Source organism: Pleurodeles waltl, chromosome 10, assembly GCF_031143425.1.
Source record: "Pleurodeles waltl isolate 20211129_DDA chromosome 10, aPleWal1.hap1.20221129, whole genome shotgun sequence".
Classification (NCBI taxonomy): domain Eukaryota; kingdom Metazoa; phylum Chordata; class Amphibia; order Caudata; family Salamandridae; genus Pleurodeles; species Pleurodeles waltl.
The window spans coordinates 770575085-770598137 of record NC_090449.1 but is presented as its reverse complement, the minus strand read 5'-3'; the positions used below and the strand labels follow the sequence as shown (position 1 = coordinate 770598137).

At 41.1% G+C, this 23053-nt stretch overlaps 1 protein-coding gene across 2 annotated transcripts in view; it reads right to left on the bottom strand.

The window, feature by feature from the left end:
* The window catches only part of ARHGAP21 (Rho GTPase activating protein 21), a 367146-nt gene that overhangs the window by 96684 nt on the left and 247409 nt on the right, over window positions 1-23053 (bottom strand). The window contains exons 8-9 of one of the 2 annotated variants that reach the window (XM_069211368.1): window positions 14506-14535; window positions 11283-13209 (exon numbers count right to left, since the gene is read on the bottom strand). In XM_069211368.1, the coding sequence (XP_069067469.1) occupies window positions 11283-13209; window positions 14506-14535 (1957 nt within the window). The remainder of the gene's footprint in view (window positions 1-11282; window positions 13210-14505; window positions 14536-23053) is intronic. The other variant, XM_069211369.1, reaches the window with a different exon arrangement.

Below are 23053 nucleotides of genomic sequence, written 5' to 3'. Positions count from 1 at the left end.
TAGCGCATTGCAACTCATCTCCTACAGTTTGAACTGCTGGATCATTAGTTAAACTTGCCAACTTATCCAATCTTTTAAAAAAGATTTTCTTAGAAACAAGCATGGGACACCCAGGAACCGCAGCGTGAATGCACCCGGCTCAGCAATTCTGATTCAAGCATACACTGTAGGTGATGTTAACTAATTTAATATGCAATGCTTCTCAAAAGCCCATTGAAATCCACCAACTTCCACAGACAAAGGTTTATTCTTTGCTTTGTTTGGCTACATTTGCATGCACTGCATTGTGTATTGAAATAATCACTGATCATTCTCTTCAAACGGGTCAGAGCTGGCCATCACACTGGATAACCCTTGCAGCACTAAGTTTCAGACGTTTTTCGAGAATTCAGCCCGCTTGTTATTTGTCTGAGTGTGTGTCTTTTCCAAAGTGATGCAATGAAAAGCAAAGGCATAACTGAAGAAACAACATCAAAACCAAGGAAGAGGACAAGTTACATACCAGTGGATCTCCAAACAGCGAGATACAACTAGGTTACCATGTTTTAATCCGATGAGCTTAGGTCGGTTGCTGATAGATGAGACAACACATACCATCAAGCACCTTGTAGTTTTAAAGAGGCAAGCCTTTAGGAAGGGTTCCCCAACTGCTGTTCTAAACAGGATCGAGCAAACATTTCTGCACAAATATAGTAGCCCATATTTCATTATAGTAACTACAAACGTGTTTCACAGAGCACTTCTACTTTACCACGACTATGAAGCAGAACAGATCCCAAATAAAAACAGTATTTTCAAATGCCTAGTGCTTAAGAAGACAAAAGCCACTGCTCTTGGCCGGTGGCCATGTGCAGAAGTGAAAGGACACAGGCCGAAGCCAAAATTAACAAATGTCATGTGTCTCTCACCCCCTCAATGGTAAAGGCTAAACCTTTAGATGCAATGAAGGCAGAAGAGAGAAAGGAGGTCAAAAGCCTTATAGAAAGGCAACAGTAAATATAAATATAAATGAAAAGGAAAGGAAAGTGGTGTGCCATACAGTACATAGGGCACTTAAAGGATGCAAAAGAATTCTGTGTTGCCATGTCAAAAAGACCTAAATAGAATTGAGATAACAAATGTTTGTGTCCCAGTGGTACCAGCGAAGCAAAAAACCAACAAAAAAAAAAAAAGCACTGGTACAATGCAGACACCAGAAAGAGTTTATTCAGGCTTAGTGTGGTCATATTTGCAGTACAAAAACAACACAACTGCAAGGAGTCAGGTATAGATAAAGAGTCACAGTAGACATGCTCAAAACAGATTTATGTCATGCACAACATATCTATACAAAAGCAAACGTGGTGCGAATTTCAAGCTCTGTCCCACTCTCTTGGAGAGGGAACTAGATAGGCTCCTTTCATAAATAGGGGTGCCACGACGATAAAGCTATTCCCACCCAATATCTGTAACAGGTTTATTGGCTAAAACGTATGGCAAGCTCCTTCTGCAGTGACTAGAAGACTAAATAGAAGGAAAAGAGGTTATCTCAACATCTAGAGAAATGTAGTCTCTTGGATTTTTGCAGCCTTGAAAACAGCATTTGATAGGATTTACAGATGTTCTCTCAGGGAGATTTAGCTGAAATGGGCACACCACCTTAAATACCTTCACAGCAATAAAAACACTGTGCAAAAAAACGATGCCAATAGTATGATGCGAGACTAAGGAGAACTTCACTCTAAGGCAAGGAGCAAGCCAGGATTGCCTGCTACTGCCTATACCTTTAACCTGTTCATTAATAATGTCACCAAAATGCTTCGATACACTCAAAAGGATGTTGCTAGACTAGCTGGTGAACCAAATCCACACCTTCTATTGAACAACTAGCAGGTCTACTTTCTGGCACAAAAATGGGGTTCCAAGCTTTCTTAGATAAGTTACTGGAGTACTGCCAAGCTAAAAATCTGTCAATCAATTTCAATGGGTATTTAGTGGCAACATAGCGTGGTCACTACAATGTTAGAAACTGCAGATGTGGAACAATGCCCTCTCTGTAGGACTGAGTTCTAGGTTATAAAGAGAAAGAACATTTTGTGATAAAACAACAGAAATTCTTGAAGCAACTGTCAGGCTTCCCCAGGGAGCAACGACAATCTCGCTCTTTTCAAACCACAACTATGGAGGGTAAGGATTTGGCAGAATTCTAAGCTCTAGCCCACAAAACATCTACTGGAGTAGGAACGATTGCTAGATGGTGCAACCTTCCTCCCGTTGCTTAAAGGGGTTAAAATACTCTTCCTAACCAGAAACCAAGTTACATTTGGTCAGACATGTATACTGAAAATAACATAGGACTACAGGGAGTGCAGAATTATTAGGCAAATGAGTATTTTGACCACATCATCCTCTTTATGCATGTTGTCTTACTCCAAGCTGTATAGGCTCGAAAGCCTACTACCAATTAAGCATATTAGGTGATGTGCATCTCTGTAATGAGAAGGGGTGTGGTCTAATGACATCAACACCCTATATCAGGTGTGCATAATTATTAGGCAACTTCCTTTCCTTTGGCAAAATGGGTCAAAAGAAGGACTTGACAGGCTCAGAAAAGTCAAAAATAGTGAGATATCTTGCAGAGGGATGCAGCACTCTTAAAATTGCAAAGCTTCTGAAGCGTGATCATCGAACAATCAAGCGTTTCATTCAAAATAGTCAACAGGGTCGCAAGAAGCGTGTGGAAAAACCAAGGCGCAAAATAACTGCCCATGAACTGAGAAAAGTCAAGCGTGCAGCTGCCACGATGCCACTTGCCACCAGTTTGGCCATATTTTAGAGCTGCAACATCACTTGAGTGCCCAAAAGCACAAGGTGTGCAATACTCAGAGACATGGCCAAGGTAAGAAAGGCTGAAAGACGACCACCACTGAACAAGACACACAAGCTGAAACGTCAAGACTGGGCCAAGAAAGATCTCAAGACTGATTTTTCTAAGGTTTTATGGACTGATGAAATGAGAGTGAGTCTTGATGGGCCAGATGGATGGGCCCGTGGCTGGATTGGTAAAGGGCAGAGAGCTCCAGTCCGACTCAGACGCCAGCAAGGTGGAGGTGGAGTACTGGTTTGGGCTGGTATCATCAAAGATGAGCTTGTGGGGCCTTTTCGGGTTGAGGATGGAGTCAAGCTCAACTCCCAGTCCTACTGCCAGTTCCTGGAAGACACCTTCTTCAAGCAGTGGTACAGGAAGAAGTCTGCATCCTTCAAGAAAAACATGATTTTCATGCAGGACAATGCTCCATCACACGCGTCCAAGTACTCCACAGCGTGGCTGGCAAGAAAGGGTATAAAAGAAGGAAATCTAATGACATGGCCTCCTTGTTCACCTGATCTGAACCCCATTGAGAACCTGTGGTCCATCATCAAATGTGAGATTTACAAGGAGGGAAAACAGTACACCTCTCTGAACAGTGTCTGGGAGGCTGTGGTTGCTGCTGCACGCAATGTTGATGGTGAACAGATCAAAACACTGACAGAATCCATGGATGGCAGGCTTTTGAGTGTCCTTGCAAAGAAAGGTGGCTATATTGGTCACTGATTTGTTTTTGTTTTGGTTTTGAATGTCAGAAATGTATATTTGTGAATGTTGAGATGTTATATTGGTTTCACTGGTAATAATAAATAATTGAAATGGGTATATATTTGTTTTTTGTTAAGTTGCCTAATAATTATGCACAGTAATAGTCACCTGCACACACAGATATCCCCCTAACATAGCTAAAACTAAAAACAAACTAAAAACTACTTCCAAAAATATTCAGCTTTGATATTAATGAGTTTTTTGGGTTCATTGAGAACATGGTTGTTGTTCAATAATAAAATTAATCCTCAAAAATACAACTTGCCTAATAATTCTGCACTCCCTGTAGATGTAGCCAAGGACCAATGCAAGGAGGCACTGAAAACAGATGGCAAAAACATCTAGAGGCAAAGCTAACCCTTACGTACATTAATATTAAAAAGTGCTGGACAAGAAAAGTACTTTGATTGGATAAGAACATACCACCCCCTGCAACTATATGTGAGTTTTCTATTAGCAATTTTTGCTGTACTTTGATTAATTGCCAAATGGGTTAATGAGAGAAAAGTTAATGATAAATTCCTATTCTGCAACATTTAGAAATAAACAAAACATTGTTTTTCCTACTTTTGTTGTACCTAAACTGTACTGTATTGTAACATCTACATAGCTCTAACTAACCCTATATGTGGTGCTGAAGAGCTTGCCTGCATAGGTAGGACACAACACTATGCCGGGAGTGTGGTTATAGGTGATTGTGGTTGAAACTGGGACATGTAAGAATAACAAGAAATGTGTTTGTCTGGTGCAAGAGACACAAAATAATGTACTGACAGTATAAAATACATAAGCATATCCCACAGCTGCTGGATTATGTATGTTAAGAATAGTCAGATATGCTGGAAATTAGTAAAACATGTCACAGTCTAGTGATTTCGATTCAGTGATCTGATACCTATTGACAGATTATACTTTTAAGGAACTATAGACTGCCATATTGGGAGATGTGCTATAACTACAGTGGTAAGATCCCCGAGAATGCTGGTGAACTCCTGCAAAACACCTATCATCCGTATCTTCCCTTCGGAGGCAACATAGGTTCGTTTTAACACAGTGGTCTAGCAGCCAGACGAATCTTAATGGAAAAAAACTTGAAAGTAAGAGTCAGCAAATTAGATTAGGGAAACAATGCTGTCCCAAATCAGAGGATTACATGACAGATGGAAAAAACTTTCATGGTACTCTATTTTAAATCCTTCATATTTTAAGACCCTTAGTCAGCAAACACAGACAACACCTCATAAAGCACATCAATGCCTTGCCAGAGGTAGTAGGCACTATATAAATACAATTTCAATGTAGAAATCAAAGTTTTAAAAACAACAGGAAACAGACAACGGCATTCAGTGTTATCATGCTAAGGCAAATAAAAGCCTGTTCTGGTGTTTAGGAAACAAAACAGATTGCCTCACAAGCTTTCCTGTGGCCCATAGACCAGGCAAGAGAGAGATCAGGAGAGAGAGAGAGAGAGATCAGGAGAGAGAGAGAGATCAGGAGAGAGAGAGAGAGAGATCAGGAGAGAGAGAGAGAGAGAGAGAGAGAGAGAGAGAGAGAGAGAGAGAGAGAGAGAGAGAGAGAGAGAGAGAGAGAGAGAGAGAGAGAGAGAGAGAGAAACAACTGGTGACTATAGTAGGCTGAGAACGGAGAAAACCAGATCATTGGGTATAGTGCAGTACACACTTTCAAGGCTAGCAGGCCTATTGCAATGATATTACAAAAAAGGCTCATAAAACATAACTTCTCCCAATTGTAAAACAAAAGTTCCGGACACGAGAGAGTTTAAAAGATAATGAATGGTGGTAGGGGTTAATATTTTGGAGTCCCCACTAACACTGTGTGTAGATGCAGACAGAAAGAGCACATTGTGGTCAATGTTTTGTAGGTGGCCCCATTGTGCTAGGACCACTACATGCTGAGTTACGAGCAAAAATGTTTTGTAAAAGTGGGCAAGTTTCCATGCCACAAATATTTTAGTTTGTTGATATGACTGTAATGCTCAGAGCAGCTTCCAGAGGACCCTACAATGAAAATTGCATTTATAAGAAACATGGTCATGTAACTATATAGTTAGCACCTATAGTGCCTAATCACACCAAAAGAAAATAGCATTAAATAATGCAGTGTAACCATACATTTATCCCCTAGAGGGTATAGTGCATTACACATTTTCAGGGGCAGCAGGCCTGTAGCAATGATATTACAAACAAGGCACTTAAAACACAAGATATTACCAGCTGTACAACTAAAGTTCCAACAATGACAGTGCTTAAAAAGACACAGAATGGTAGGAGGAGTTATTATTTAGGAGTGTTTTGTAGGTGGTCCCATTGTCCTAGGACCACCAAAGGCTGAGTTATGAGCAAAATGTTTTGTGAAAGCAATGCCCTGCAAAGCTTTATGGGGTGGGTTTCCCAAGTGCAGTGAGTATTGTAGTATTGGCTCTCCCGCTGTGCCGGGAGAGCTGCTTTCGAATTTGAGAATTTGTTTTACAGAAAGCATTTATCACTTTCAAGTGTTTTAAATGGTGAGACTTAGGAAATGTCTCAGATTAGGTAACTGAACAATGTGATCAGCACTTCAATACCGCTGATCAAGTTTACAATGATGTGCCTGTGAGCGCCAGGGCCGCCATGCAGCACAAAGGGGAGAGACCAAAAAAAAAAATGATTTCCCACGTTAAAGTATATCAGCAATCGTGAAATAATGCATGTAACAGGGGCAGTCTTCAAGACATGATAAAAACAGCCTTATGGCAGCACTTACCAACGACATCAAGTCATTTTTTGAAAGGCAAGGCAAGGAACAAATTAAAGTAATGGGCGTGGTCAAAAGCCCACAATACTTACAATAGGTCAAAGCGCTTGCATGCTCGACCTAAAAAGGAGCATGGGAAGAAGACAACATGTCAAACAGTACTTCATTTCGTTGTGACACTATTTAAGGCCACCGAAAGGGGAAGACTGTTGCCTCAAGTGGATTCTCTTGGACACAGAGTCGTGTAAATTACTTTGAGGAACCTTATTGTGGTGTTTCTTGACTGGTAAAAGTGACCAAGAATTATGCACAAAGGAGTTCAATGAAGTTGCATTTTACTCCAGATTATCTTTCGTTGTAAAGTCAATGTATTGAACTTTTTTCTAATTGGCTCTACCAGTTTACACTGGTTACTAGGAGCTAGATCTCCTCCATGGAAGGAGGCATCAAAATTGGCTAATCTGGGATAGTAGGAAAACAAACAAATGAAATAAACAGAAGGAACATTTAAATCAAACTGAATCCTGGAATAGATGCATGCTCCTCAAGTTGCATGAAAATCAATCTCGGACGACTGGTTACCTTCCTGCACCTCTACAAGGAGCAACATGTACACTTCAGCTTGGAAGGACAAGAATTGTCTGCTTTGCCTAGTAGCTCAGCAGAATTTAAGAAAACTGAATAGACAAAAACTTTTTAATAATGCATTAATGCTTTTCTATGCCCCCTTCAAACCAGAACCACACAGTTTGATCATGAAGCACATTGGCGCAGCAAGCACTTACTTTAAACAAGGTATTCAAAAAGAGTACTTCATATACCAAGATTCCTAGACTGCAACATACAATGTTGGGGGCACATAAGATTTCACCTTAGATTTTTTTTCTCCAACATACCTATAGCAAGAGAGTTCGACTCACTCAGTATTAAACAGTCGGATAATCCCTGGCCACACACCCCTGGATGGGGATGCAATACTAAATGATTCTACAAGGGAAACTTGGAAAGATACCAACTGCAAGGCGTCAATAGGACACAGACCACAACATGCCTCTCAGTGATGAACAAAGGGGCACTGGTGTGCAACAAGTGACCAGCAATCCATGAATAATAGCCACAGATTGATACCTAATATGTTCTTACTATAATAAGAGTAAATCCTTGTGAAGATACGCTAGGTTTCTCCTTCGACCAACGAGGAGTGTCCCACGTATGTTAAGAAATGGCTGTCTCTTCCACCTAGCCTGTCAACGCCTGAGGACTGATTAATTATGGGAGTGCCTGGTGGACACACCGATTACATGTGTGGCTATCCTCTTCCCCTCTCATGTCACTGCAAGGTTGAAAGCGTCCGGAAGTCGTTCAGGAAGTTTGCAGCGTTTGCTCTTTTTCTAGACAGGCAGCAAGCAGGCACTCGCCTGAAAATGTAACCCGCGCCTACGGCTCCCTCGCCAATCTGAGGTAACAAACTGGTTGTGAGGCTTGGCAGTTTGCAATACACATTCTTGAGGGGCCACATTTAATGAGATTTAGTGTTCTCGCTCTTAATCATGCGCATACACACATGCTAAGTAAGTCTTGAAAGATTATTTCTGGGACGAGACTGAAATGAGCTACTGTTGGGCATGAAGCCTTTGCAGCGAATGATTCAAGGGGACGGCTGGTTTCCTGGGTTCCTTGATGGCCACATCCACCAAACATTATGTAATGCTCTTCCTGCTGTGAACTGCTTGTATCCATTCGTTTCGCTGGCTTTACCATATTAACTACAGAGTACTGCATTCTGATTGCTGCAGTTAGTGTTGATCAGTTGTCAAAATATAACATGTCTTAGGTTACCTTAGGCTCCATTTAGGACCTTAACCAAACTATAACAGAACCGCTGGAGTCTCTCCTCGAGGCAGCAAAACTCACAGATGATTCTGATTTCCACAGGCACATCATTTTATCTCTTAACACTGACAACCTATTGAAGTGCACACCGGCAGATCTTCTGGCAACCTAACGAGCCTCTAAAAGCCCTTTAACCCACAATTCCAATGAAAGATATTTCGGACTAACTTGCACATCATTGTCAAAGTCCACATTTTCACTCCCTTTGTGAGGGGTAGCCAATGAAATCACTTTAATGGCAGACCCGGATGATCCAGGTTCTAAAATTGGTAATCTCCCTATTAGCATCATTTGAATAGTAGTAGTGTACTGAGGATTTTTTGGAGATCAATAACAAATAAAAAGATTACAATAATAAAGCTTGTAAGCAGAAATCGTCACACTCCCTTCTGCTGCACAAAACCGAATGCACATAAAAAAACAGATATAATAAACACGTTTTCAGCTGTGTAGCAATAAAGATAAAATACTTTAAAAATATGTACTCTTTATTAATACTAAGCCCTGCACTATTGTAACGTTAATAAGGCAAAAATGTGAACATGTTGACTTGCAAAGTCTATTTGACAAATGCGAAAAACAAAATCCAGACTGTAATATAACTGCACAAGAAAGGGGGTTTTAAAATAGTTAAGGATGTGATGCAATGGTTGAGAAGATCACATAACCAAGTTTCACACAACGGTGGTCCAGCGACCACTCGAGACACCTCACTTGCTTATTCTGGTATTTTAGTAAAGAGGTGTCATTTTTAGAGTGAAACTTGTGTGGGATGCTGCCCGAGAGATCTGTCTTTAACATTTACAATAGTGTGCGATGCACTGCTCACTTTTAACCTCAACATGTGCCTCTGGGAGAGCCTGCATCAGAAAACTGATTCAAGCTATATCTCTTTAGCAGACTTCTGTGACATAAGTGTACATACCTTTTACATTTTGTTAATATGACATAATATTCAATGTTTGCACTTTAGCGGTATGGTGATGGATGGCCCAAAGGCATGATGTTTCAATGGGTCATTCATTTGGTAACCCTGAGCAGCAACCTGTCTGTGTTTGTAACCCTAATTAAGTTGTCCTATCTTTTTCTCAGTGTGTGGCTCTACATTGTTCTTGTGTACGATTCTTGCACACTTTGCTGGGGGTCCATTAGTGAGTGATCATGTGCTCTCCGTGTAGTATCTTTCTAGGCGCAGGTCGTGTTACAAGCAACCTGCACAAGTACGTGGGATGAGGCACTAGTTCGGCTGTTGGCTTGGTGGCTATAATGGTGGCTTCAGGTTCCTTGCTGATATTCTCACTGATGATGTGGTGCGAAGATGGATGAATGAGTTTTCCAAAACAATAACGTGTACAGTGACGTCCAGTGACTTATGTATAGATACTAGCTCTAGTGACTAGCTACGCCTCCCCATTCCCAAGGGCCACATACTTTGGTTGGATGGCATTGGGTGACCACCTGTCATATGGCTTGATTCAGGAAAAGAGGGGTGGTCCGATGTGTTATTCCATTCTTTAAGAAGCGTAGGTACCTCCTTTCTTATTTTAATTATCAATGTGAAAAAATCTGAAAAGTTCATGATGATTTTCTTTTTACCTTTCTTGGTAGTACTTGCAGTCAATCAGCCAAAAGAGTCTTGTCTACCTTTAGGAAACTAAGTACTGTGAGTACTGCCAAGGATTACCATTGAACTGGTGCTGTGGTAATGAGTGCTTTGAAACAGCTGGCAGGTGTGATGCTCAGTGCTGTGACGTACTTTGTTAGGGATGTACTGTGTATGATGATATGTGGTGATGAGTTCTATATGTGAGGTGTGTAACGACATTTGGAAGAATGATGTTGAGTGGTATACTGATCTGTTGTGGGTTGAACGGTATGGTGTTAAGTTTGTTTTAGTGTCTGGTGTGATGAAGTATATTGTGGTTCTGTCGATGATACAGCGTGGTATGGTGTTGAGTAATTTGCTGGCATGCAGTGGGATGTGACGCGAGGTGAAGTAGCGGTTGGTGTAGCGTGCACCTTAAAGATCTGTATATTGTGTTTTAGATTGTGTTATGGAAAGGTATAGTGTGATGTCAAGTGATCAGATGTTGCTTTGAGTCGCAAGTTGCGTTGTGGCGATATGTAATGTAAGATATTTGTGGAAGTATGTTCAGCACCATATTTTGCATATTTGTGGAAGTATGTTCAGCACCATATTTTGCATCATTTTAGTCAATGATATGTTGTACTGTTTTGAGCGGTATAGTATATTAGTATTAGGTTCGTGTTTGGTATGTTGTGGATGACAAGCTTAGTAATTTTATCTCGTATTTTGGAGCATTTTTTCATGTTGTGTAGAGCATATAGAGTATTATTGAGTGGTATTGTATGATCTGATATGTCATGATGTAGTGTTGCAAAGTAGTGGAGTAGATATGGTCTAATGTGTAAAGAAGAGTTTTTTTCTGTTGTGTAGTGTGTTATATAAACTGGTGTAGTGTGGATTCTTTTGTATGAGATAGTTACAGCTTGCAGATATGGTCAAGGGTTGTATGGGGATACAAGATATAGTGAAGTGCAGTGTGATGTCGTTTTCTAGTGAGTTATGTGGTAGTTGCAATGGAAAATACTGAGGCGTAGTGTGTAAATGCTTTTGAAAAACATGATGACATGGGATGAGGAGTATGTGACGTGGATTATATATAGTAAAAGCAGTGTCCGGTTTCATTTGGTAGCAAATGCTTTTGGCATCCTTGAAAAGATTCATGGAAAATCAGGCTCCTCACCCAAGAAAGTTTTCCACTAATTCATAATTCATAAACTAGCAAAGAAACCGGTGCAGGTGAGAAACAAAGTGTTGGAAAGGAGTCAAGATCTAAATGAAAAATTCAAGACTTCTATCCATAGGAAATATAAGTGCAAGAGAAGGTTCTCCCAAGAAAACTAAACCATAAGGAAACTCAAAACAACTACAATTATTCAACAAATGTACTGAAGCTGGCATGCACATGAAAAGTGTTTAATGTATTTATCTCACCTATGAAAGGAATTGATGCTAAAGAATCACCAGCTGGGCTGGAACTTGATGCTTTTCTTTGTTCAATCCTTCTGATATTCATTTCGCGACGTGCATCATTGGGCAACCAGAAGGTATTGTCTGACACCGTTTCCTGGTCATTAACTGCCAGGATGTAAGACTGGTGTCTCAAAGGCTGTGGTGTTAGGCGACCAGAAGAAGGCTTTTCCCTAAATACTACAACATCATTATTGTCAATAACATACGGTTGCTCCAGGTTGAACTCTTGTGCATTTGCCTGTTCAAAATCTTTACACTCATTATTGGACACATTTACTTCTTCAGAGGTAGTTGTGCTCCTGCTACCCTGTAGGACACGTTTAGCAGGAACTTGCGAAGACAGTGAGCCAGAGGATCTGATGCTTAAGCTAGTCTCTGTATGTTGATCGGGAGCACTTTCTGATCTTTGCCTTGACTGCTGATTGAGCTTACCACTCTCATGCACGTGATCTACTTTGCTTTGGTCTTTCAGGGAATTATCATCAAGACTCCGGTTAATGGAATGTGATGGTTTTGCTGAGAACGGAATAGGACTCTTAAATGAATTACTTTTAGAACCTTGGATGCGAGATGTCCTTTGTTGTAAAACAGGCCTAGAGTGAACAGTGCCACGTGCAGATTGAACATCGTTAGTGGGCTGTAATGTTTTGAAATCCATTGTTTTTTGGAACGAAGAACCAGAGCCCAATGCCCTAGTGCTCCCTCGCCTCATTTCTGAGCCAAACACACTAGGTGACACAGAAAAGTTCTGAGGTCTGACGGATGTGTGAAAAGAATGTTGTCTAGCTTGGTCATAAATACCCCGCCTGTCGTCCTGTTCAGTGAAACCAGTCCAATTATAAGTGTGCTTCCTATCCATGTCTGGACTGGAGAGAGTGGCATTGACTAGTTCAAATGGATCCACTTGCCTTCCAAGGTAATCCCATGAGCCTGTCCTGTGATTATGGGTAGCGATCGCTGGTGTTGTTAAAGCGTCCTGGGAAGCACTTCTTGGACAATCTTTCACCAATATTGGCTCTTCAAGCTTTTCCTGAGAAGCACTCCTTTGTCTCACCTGAACAGACTGTGGAGCTCTATCGTGAGAAGTACTTCTACGCCGTACCTGTAAGGCAGTGCGGCTTGGAGCCACTTGACTGTAATCTGTGGTGTTCTGCGACACTGCTCTCAAACTATCTAATCGTTCCTGTATTGTTCGACAGCCATACATTTGCAGCCTTCGATCATCCATGTACTCTTTGTAGGTTTTATAGTTTTTCCAGTCTATGTGTTGGTGGGCACCTGGTGAAGCATGGCTTGGAGGCAATGAAGAATCCACTGTTCGGTTAGGCTGTCTAGTGCTAAGAATTCTTTCTGTGTGCCCTGCATAATTCCCACATCTCAGTAATGTTGCATCTGTGGTTCTTGCAAGAGAAGTGGGCTGATTGAGCGTGGTGGTGGACACCAAGGAAGGTGGAGACAAGGTTCTTGTTTTTGTATTAAAGGCGACTGAATCTTGCAAGCCATATCTCACCTCCTCAGTTCTGTGCGGTGGACCTGATCGGTTTGTTCTACTTGAAGTATCTACAGCCTTCTCAGAAGGCACAACAACTGTTCTTACGGTTTCATTGCAAACACATACCGCTGTGTTTGATTTCATGATATCAGTTGGCGATGGAGGCACTTGTATTTCCACTCTGTAGTTCCTATCTGGTTGTGTCATTGTCCGCGCTGGTATTAAGGGCTGTTGCTTACTCAAGGAAGTGTCTGGAGCATGGATTTCAATAGGCTGTGCGATCAACGAAGATGTAGATTTTAGTCTTGGGTAACATATTGGTGGCGGTTCTGGAATATTATGTGCATTGCCACTGTAAGCTTCGTTGCCCTTCAAGTATGCATCCTGTGAATACGCCTATCAAAATAAGGAAGAACATGGATTATTTAGAAGGTATACTAAACACATAAATACACACATTTGCATTAGTGTGTTATAATTTAAGCTCACGTGCATCTTCACTGCTGAGTAAACATGGACAGGCTATTGTAAATATATGTATAAGATGGAGGAGAAGGAAATATTTTCCATAACAACTTAAAAATACCTCATCTCGAGAGCCATGGCTTTTGCTATTTTTAAGTCATATCTTCCGACACCAGTTATCATTAACTATAAGGAGGATAATTTCGAGCAAGGATGATGAGGTGTATGTAATATGTTCAAATACCAAATTACCTCTAAAACACTACTAGAGCAGTGTCAACGAATATTGATATAAATGGTTATCATAACTTTTAAAACACTATATATCAAATTACAAAAAGGCTTACATCAATACCTGACCTCTTTACCCTTACGGAAACAATATAGGTCTTTAAATATTTAAAAACAGGCATACAATATGAGAATCAAGAATTACGTTCATGTTTACAGTATGTAACTAAATCATAGCTGAAGTATGCTGTATAATCAGTGGAGCGTGTACTCACTTAGCACCCAAAATAGCTATTCTTATTTTCTTGAGTACTTTGCTTTTATTTCGGGATCAGAGATCAAGGAAACATGATTTAACTAAATTGCACGTTTCATCGACCATCCCTCCCTATTGAGAAAAGCCTGAATTACCATTGTGTAAAAAAGGACAGAGTATGCACAAGACATAATAAAAGCAAACTGCGGGTTTAATTATACCACAAAGTCATGTTACTTATCAACTTAGCTGGCATTTGGTTAGAATATGATTAAGCATGAGCTATCTGTGCAAAGGTTGCTAGTGCAGAGAAGGGAGGAAATAAACATGCTTCCGAGGGTTTTATACAGCTTAGGTGTGGGATTCTATGCCACAATTTCCTGCACAAATGATAGCATGCCTAACGCAAATAACCAAAGCTTGCCTTCTATGTGTATATACACGACTTGCTGTGAAGCCAGGGGCAGCCATAAACATGACATTGAGAGAAAAGTACAGCGAGAGAGGGCGAGGCTTTTCAACGCTGCTAAAATAAATACATTTTAATACGGTCAGTAGGTAATCGCTATAAGTCAATCAATGCAGGCATACATATTACAAATGGAGATGGTTAACAGAAAAGGGATTTAGAGAAAGGGCGCGCTGAAAAAAACGGCTAAAGAGTGGTGCATCAAAAAAAAGGCATTCCTTATGAAAAAATAAAACCGGAAGCCAAGAAATGGCTCCTGTGCATTTCTTACCAGTGTCGTGACATCCCTTGGAAACTGCAGCTGGCAGGAAATAGGAAAGCATAGTAAAAGCTGCTTACTGATGTAAAGACAGAATTATGTTGTCATATTGATGCTGGGTGCTGCAAGCTAAAAATACATCTACACTGATTTCTCTGGAAGGTACCAAAAGAGGAAAAGGGCAGTGGAGCACAAAATACAACTTTTGCATCCGCATGAACATGCCAGCTTCAACGATTCGTGCTTACAGTGGATATCCCCTACCCCTCTTCAAATCAAAATGCGTGTGCCATATTGAGCCCCTTCGCCTACACTGTGGGCTTTAGGAGAGAAGTGTCGGCTGTGTTCTGCTAAACTTCCCTCCCGCCGGAGCAGAATCGCCGTCTCTGGTCACCCCTGGGTTTATACCATCCCTGCTTCCAGATGACGAAGCGGCTGCTTTATTAAACATTGCAAATAGCGCGACCCTGCCGTATAAATGTGACCGGAACCAAACGCTCTCATCTGACTGCAGCCGTTTCATCTTCAGTGAATGAAATTACAAACGTGACGCCGCAGAATTAAATGATCTCGCGTGTGAATACAAAAAAAAAAAAAAAGAATGGCATTTATTTTTAATTCTCCAAGAAAGCAGCGAAATATTGAGCTCGCGTCCAAGTTACATCTCAGACGATACCACAAAGGTGAGATTAGTACTGCCTTTAAGCGCAGTACAAGTCCTTTACACACGAGCACGGTGACAGCACGTACAAAAGTGTGGAAGGAATGCGGTTAATGAGCCTGAACGTGTTTTCTATTACAGGGCAAGCCCACTGCAGCGGACGAAAACGAGAAATATTTACCCATATAACAATAAAATGGAACAGACCACAGGTAGTTTTGAGGATGCCCTTTAATCAATATTTTATTGCATCACCTGGCACAGACTACGCAGGACACCGCCAGCGACTAAATCACAGCACCGTTTAATTTAGCCCAAACACACCCACATCAAGGGTGCTTTTCATGACTAAATAATGACTTCCATAGTGAACCTGGCTAGAGGTCTGGCTTATGCATAACCCTGCCCCCGGTGTAAAACCTCAAAGTGCTGAAGAATTTAACCACAGGGCAGGCACGTTTTAAGGCTAATTTCGACCATGATTATCACAGTGCGAGGGTAACCTGGGGAAGAGGAAATACCTATAAAGAGGCTCATGACGAGTTACCCATTATTTACCATGGTATTGTCGCATCGGGAACATACCCATAGCAATAGGGTGCATTTACTGATTTTCACACCTTGGAATGGGGGCTTAAGGAGTAATACGCACCACCTTGCCAGCAATCCAAGGAGCATTTTTTTGCCTGCCTTGATACCAACACAATTTTATGCAGGTGAAATTTGGGCAGGTAAAAAACCCTCAATGCGGAATTTACCACAAGAGTCGGAATGCCAGATCAGGAGAAAAGGGCACCCGATTGGGGATTTGTGGTGCACCTGCAATGAGACGCTACATTGGTGATCGTGATACCAAACGGGGTTAATGAATTTCTTATGAACTCTTAAACATCCCATAATATCCCAAAGGTTTAAAAAAATAAAATAAAATAAAAGTAATTACAAAAAAAAAAAAAAATTTAGAAAATCTTTTTTTTCTATCAAAGCAACACATTAAATCTTCACGTTCAGAAGGTGTTTTCTGTTCATTGAAGAGGTGAAAAGGGAATGCTTTCTTTGAGGTGACTCTAGTACGCCTAGCCCTGCGATTTCTAAGTGAAGCACAGCATGCTCCTCCCATAGCTCATACCTCCTCTGCCAAAATGGCAGCTGACCTAGACAACTTCAGGCCAATCTGTGGCTATCATTAGATTGTTAAAGCCGAGGCAGCTTTGCACCTCTCTGTTCACTAGGAACTAACTTAACTGCATAAGTGACTAAAGTCTCATGAACACAAGACAACCGCTGCCAAAGAGGACCAGGGGCAACCTTTACTCTAATAGACATCCCTGCAGCTTTTGACATAGTTGGCTGGATTTTGACATGCTCCTGAAACTATTAGTGATCTGCTAGCACTGGGGCACAGTACTCTTAGGGCTAAGATCTTTCTTTGGGAATCACACACAACAGACCCCCAACATCCCCTTCAGGGAGCATCAGGTTCAGCACTATCTGCTATGGTCTTGAAAGACTGCAATAGGCTATGGCCATCCTTTTCATGTGTGCTGATCACACTAAGATCTGCAGGAGACAATCTGCTGTTCTGAGTAACTGACAAAATCTAATGGAGCACGTCCATATTGTCCATTAGAGGATGGGTCTAGACTGCCTCTGCTTAAGTGGATACAAAATGGAGATCATGTCGACGCCATAAACTTTACAGTGTTTTTTTTTCAGTTTGACTCATGACCATCTTTGCCAGTTTGCACAGTGCTCAACTTAGGAATGATCTTTAACTCCAAGCCATCAATCACCGCTTAGATAATATAAAGTGGCAAATATGTGATTTTCCACCTTCTGCCAAATCAATAAGCAATTCCAAAGGGGACAAAACTTTGCTGCTGAATAGATTACAAATGAAATTTCATCATTGGCTACCACTTACGTCTTCATAATCATAGGGCTCATGCACCCACTTCTGCACAGCCTTGCTGCAGACTACCCTTCTGAACAAACGTTCCCATATCACTCAGTCAGATGTATAAAGTTGGGTTTCCCACAACTATCTACTGCTTCTTCCACAAATAAAACTTGATTTGATGAGGGGTTTTTCCAGTCTCAGGGCACCTCCCTATGAACTTCTCTAATACTGCCCATTCCCGGCGGACAGAGTTCAGAACAAGAAAGCAGCAAAAAGAAACAAAAACAGTCCTTTTTTCGGCAAGCATTTGGACTAGATACTGGCAAATTATGAGCTTATGAGCTCGCTGTACTATAGCACACAATTGTCATTATCTTCCTTCCATTCCACTGCCAGTGGCGAGAAGTTGACTTCCTGTGGTCAAAGTGCTCTTAAAACACAAAATATTAAAAAAAAATATATATATATCAAGCTGTGAGTAGGAAGCACTAATTGGATTCTTGGTGCTGGTCTTCGTAGTAAGTATCTTCCAGAAATACTTGAAACAAAAGGGTCCTCATAGCCTCCCTAAATCCCACAAAGGAGTTAATCTGTTGAAGATGTAGAGGAAGTGAGAGGCAACAAGTAGATGCCTGCTAGGAAAAACTTTTTTTCTTGCTTTTGAAAGAGGTATGATCTGGGGTCTTTTTTTTACCAGGTGGCAATAAGCATTGTTCAAAAGTCTATTGGCATAAATGGGGGTATGCGGCTTCTCTTCTTTCATCCCAACTCCCTACTCCCCAACTGCATCTACAAGCAATACTAGTCCAGCACAGTGCATGCATAGGCTGAAGGGGGAAAGAGGATCATGCTTCACTGGACATCCTTGTTACTCCTTCAAGACCAAGCATTCAACTACGTTTAGTGCTCCAGTGACAGGCTTGTCAAAGTTCACTCAGATTTTATACTTTTTGAGGTACTGAAATATATTGGCCAATAAACTCTGCAGTGAGATGCAGGATGGCAAGGGAGGTAAATCCTTTAGTAAAAGTGATAAAGAAAATAATTCATCACTCTGGCACATACAACAAAATACAAATGTATTTCACTTAACATCAAACCAAAAACACAAGCAAAAATGATTGGTTACACAATGTCCCGCATCCAACATACTCAATGACCCAAAATTGTCCCATCAAGTCCACAGATAGGGCCTAAATTACTTTTGATACACTCTTCAAAGAAGATAGTCAAAGAGGACTAAATCCGTTGATAAGAAGGGGGATTATTATATGGGCCAATATCAAACTTAAGTTCCATCATGCCAGAGGAGATGACTTACTTCACAGACTGGTTGAGAAATGCTGCACCACTACACAGAAGCTAGCTTCGAGTCAACAAAAGAGAACACTGAGAAAGTTTTTATGTATAGTAAAGTGAATTTCTCCTTAGCCAATGGTCTAATAAAATCAACCATTCGTCCAACAGAGCATCGTGTTAAGCAATGTTTTAGCCACAGGTCCATATCTACTACTGGGGCTTCAGGCTTGCAGAATTAGGTCAATGAACCCTTCAAAAAAACTCTGTTCCCAAAAACCCATCCTTTCAGGAATCAACTTTGCATAAAATTAGCCATAAAATGGGCTCAACATTAATTCATCACCGTTACTGGTCTGACCAGGACTCGTCTGCTATACCTTAGATTTACCATTAATTTGCTCCAAGTATCTGATCTTCAACTTCAAAGCTAAGTATATATGGTATTAGGGTTAGACTAGAGTTATAGATGTTTGAATTTATTCAATTTAGTTTTTAGTTAAGGTTAGTATGGACTTAATATATGTTTTTAATGTCTGGGTTCATTTTAATGTGATTTAATCTAAGTTAGGGTTAGTAAAGTGAGACACAGCTTCTTCACAGTGAAGTGAAAAAAAGGCAGCAGAATTGTGGATAGAAAAGTCAAGATAAAGAGCTGCTTGGAGCCCAATGTTATGGATTTGCTAAAATCGAGGTTATCACGTTTCTAAATATTGCCCCTAACTGATTTGGGAATGTCCAGACTGGGCCCACAATGGTTGGTTTGGCGGTGCCAGAAGGACTGTAAAAACACCTCCATCAAAGAGACCCAATAAGATGGAAACATGCCTGAGGTTACTTCAGTTTCCCTTCAGAGTGAATATGGCCTAGCAGTTAGGCCAGGACTGCACATTTTGTGCTCGGTAAAGTCTGTTTGCATAAGGTTGGACACTGTCTGTAATAGCACAGTAATAACAAAGCGATGAAATGCACCCAAAGTAACTACTAATGGTTAAGAGTAATTCAAGTATTTTCATTCATCTATCGCTACAGTTTCCAAGGTGACAGTGATGTCAATTTATTTGAAGATGGTTGTCTGGGTCCTGTAGGAAATCCCTGGAAGGGCCTGATATTTCATGTAACAAGCTAGTGGGGTACTGAAAAAGAATTGCTAAGTAGACTACTCCTTTATGAGGTGCCTCTCCAGTTTTCTCATGAACTTGTTTCTTTAGGTTAGGGCTCGAGGTGTTCCAGAGTTACAAACAGTGATCAGACTGTTCCGTAACTGCACTTCTTTTTGGTCGAGCATAAGAACCACCATCATAATGAGTTGGATAGTATTTCTTGTGACTGCAATGATTTGATAAGGAAAGAAAAGTCATAAGTCAAGCAAGACTCCAAGGTCTTTTGCTTTCTTTATTAAGAGTTTGGTTGGCTTCCAGCTCCAACTACCAAGAGAAAACCCCATCTCACATCTTAGTGGGGGTCAAGGATTACAAGGATTGCAGTTTAGGGCCCTTTGAGGCAATAACTGTTCTCCTTCATTCTGTGGTAAATATCACTTCGGCGATTGATACTCTTATGGTGTAATTCAGGATCCAGCTAAAAATCAACAACTTATTTGCCACTGTAGTTGGTGTTGTGCAGTTAATGTTGCCAGAAGTTACAGACAGATGTAAAACAGCAGTAATAGTGAAGCCTTCAGAGATGTTATAAGCAACATGCTTTTATGACAAAAAAAGATTTTCATCTGCCAGGTTCAGTCTGAGTGATATGATCTACACACTACACTCCTTTTCCTGTGAACCCAGACCATTTTTCCAACAGGGTTTCATGGACTTCCATAATGAAAGCTGAAGAAGAGTCTGGATTTATAGCTGTCCAGCACTGGGTGCCAGTAACTGGTCTTCCTGGATGCGGACTAACATGGATTCAATGCCTCTCAGAAATGAGAAGCCTAGCCGCAATCACACATGATGTCCATATGTTCTTGAAACTGGAGCATAACCTCGCCATCTTGATCTTGCTTAGAAAGGGAAGTGTAGAGATGCAGAAAATAGTTCACTAGATTCCTGGAATGAACTGTGGGTTTCTTCAGCTGCAAGACTGAGGCTTGGTTCAGGGCCACTGGAACTGTGCCCTATTAGGGGGACACACTGACCACTGCTGTGAGGTATGATGCCAGGGTGCCAATGTCATCTCTGCTGGTGAATGCCTGGAGTATTCAATGTAGGAACCTTGAGGCAGTCATTTCTTCAGCCACATTTGACACTTACGTTACCGTTAGAGAGGAAGACAGAGATGTATGATTGAGTTGTATGTGCAAGGTGAAACGATGAGAAAAAAGAGCCAAGTTTCAGATCCGGCTTCAGTACCAATCTCTGCTTTATTGACTGTCATCAAAAACTGTTTGCCGAGGTTTTAGCCATGATCAAGTGTGACACCTGCTTCAGTCACTTGTTTGACGATTCTGACAGAACATGTCACACGTTTGGTTTGTGGACTGCCCAATTTCTGGCTACATTACACAAACGCTTTGTCAAGCAGACTGCCTGGTAATAGCTTATGTGAAATTTACAGCACGTTTTACAGGTTCAGCAAAGCTTCTTCATCAGGACGAACGGTCAGCGGGATCTAAAACTGATTAATGTTTTTACCACTCTGCGTGGTTATGCTTTATTTCTTCCCTCCACTGAGCAATTTAAAATGGAGGCCCTGTCGTTAGGTATATATATACATATATATCAATATCATCAGAGTCACTTTGTTGAGGTTCAGAAGATAGATGAAAGTACAAGCCAGAGATCTCTTAGTGATAGCTGCCAGCATGAATCATGGCAAAATCGTATTGCAGAGTATGCTGTGAAATTGTTTCCATATTTGTGTCTTACTGCTGTGTCAATCCTCCGACTTCATGGAACCTTGTATAATGATGTAATCATTAGGAATTTTAAAATGTCTTTTACCACTAACTAATGACATGTAGAATGTTCAGTCAAAAGCCTGGTTCTATATATAATCACGAGAAGGTTCAAAATGGTATTTTCGCCCTGAGGCATTTCAGTTATATGGACTGCACATCAATTGTGATAATTCGATATGTGGTTCTGTAGGCATCAGTCACAATAATGGAGTCCGGATGCCTGTTCATGAGGAATTTTTTGTTCTCCTGTCTGGCATTTTAAAACTGTCAATGATGGATAAACTCATTTGCAAAGCTGACCCCCATCCGAATGCACACTATCAGTTGTGTGAATGCAGGATTTGGAGTGACAATATGTGCTGTGTTACTTGATAGAGTATGAATAGGGTGTGGGGTGGTGGAAGGGGTCTGTTAAAAAGGGATGAGATGAACATATGTAGATATCACAGTTTCTGGGTGGGAGAACGAACCATGTTCTGGTATGAAGTCCAGCATTTACATTTTGCTCAGTTAGTGCAAACATCAAAAACGTATGTTAATTGGATACTCTGTTATTAATTTCCTTCAGGTCCTTCTATGTTCAACTTGAGAATGTTTCGATATCACAAATTCAGTTCATCCACCTAGGTAGGTGGACAAAAACTCGCATATGGTCAATTAGTATCATAAGCTGGCATGAGAATAACCCTTGTAGTTTCTAATCTCTCTTTCTGCTGACTCGGATTAGTCCCTCCTACAGTTGTGACTGTTACCAGCAGGTGGGGTTGGTTATCACCTCTAACAATCTAGGAGGAGCATTCTCATCTCTGCTGCCAGCTATTCAATTTAAAGCAAGGCACATGAATGGATTTCTTGGATAGACGCCACAATTGTAGGTGTGGCTTTATGCCTGCTATTTGGTGTTGACCATGGGAAATAAAGCAGAAGGCACATCTGTAATGGCATATCCACTACAGGCTACAACAAGGAGGTGTGACTTGGTCTACAGAGCTTGGTTTCCAGTCCTTCCACTCTTTCGCAAAAAATGTCAACACTATCTATTCCTTCATTGTGGAGAACACAGCGCTGGCATTTGTCATTACCTTATATGGTGAAGTCCATCATGTTTGGGATTTGTGATGAGAGATGGAGACAGAATGTGAAACGTACACAGGAGAACTTGCTCGAGGCAGGTTTCTGGTGTGGAGGGAGAAGGGGGCTAAAGACATTTTAACGTGGTGTGGGACCCAGGCAGCAGAGACCACAGGGGACAAGAGACAAAAGTTGATAAGAGGATTCAATGATGTGGATATGACAGGCTGCGCAATGAAGTGCACAGGAAACATTGAGAGCAGGGAATTTATCCACAGTGAGATCTGGTTGCAGAGGTACATATCAACCTGGGGAGGCAGCAGGTTCGGGCCTCCCTGGGGAGGCAGCAGGTTCGGGCATGGGATGGGTGGAGATCATGTCAGTAGAGGGTGCAGGGCTTCTGTCAAGGGATGGAGAAGATTGAATGATTAAGACCTAAAGGGCATGAGAGGCTAGAGAGAGAAACTAAAGAGGAGAATGACAAGGACCTTGACTGAGTGTTGCAACGCTCGGAGTGGAACAACAGGAAGAAGATGGATTGGTAAATCAGTTGGCTGGCTCAGACTAATACAAAAAGACACACAGGGATTGTTTGTGACCTGCTGAACTTTGCTCAACATTTATGTCTTGATATTTAAAAATTGTTAATTGATAGCTGTAGATTGCAATAGATTGTAAGTATTCTTTTGCACACGATTGTTGTATTTAAGCTAACAAACATGATGAGAGG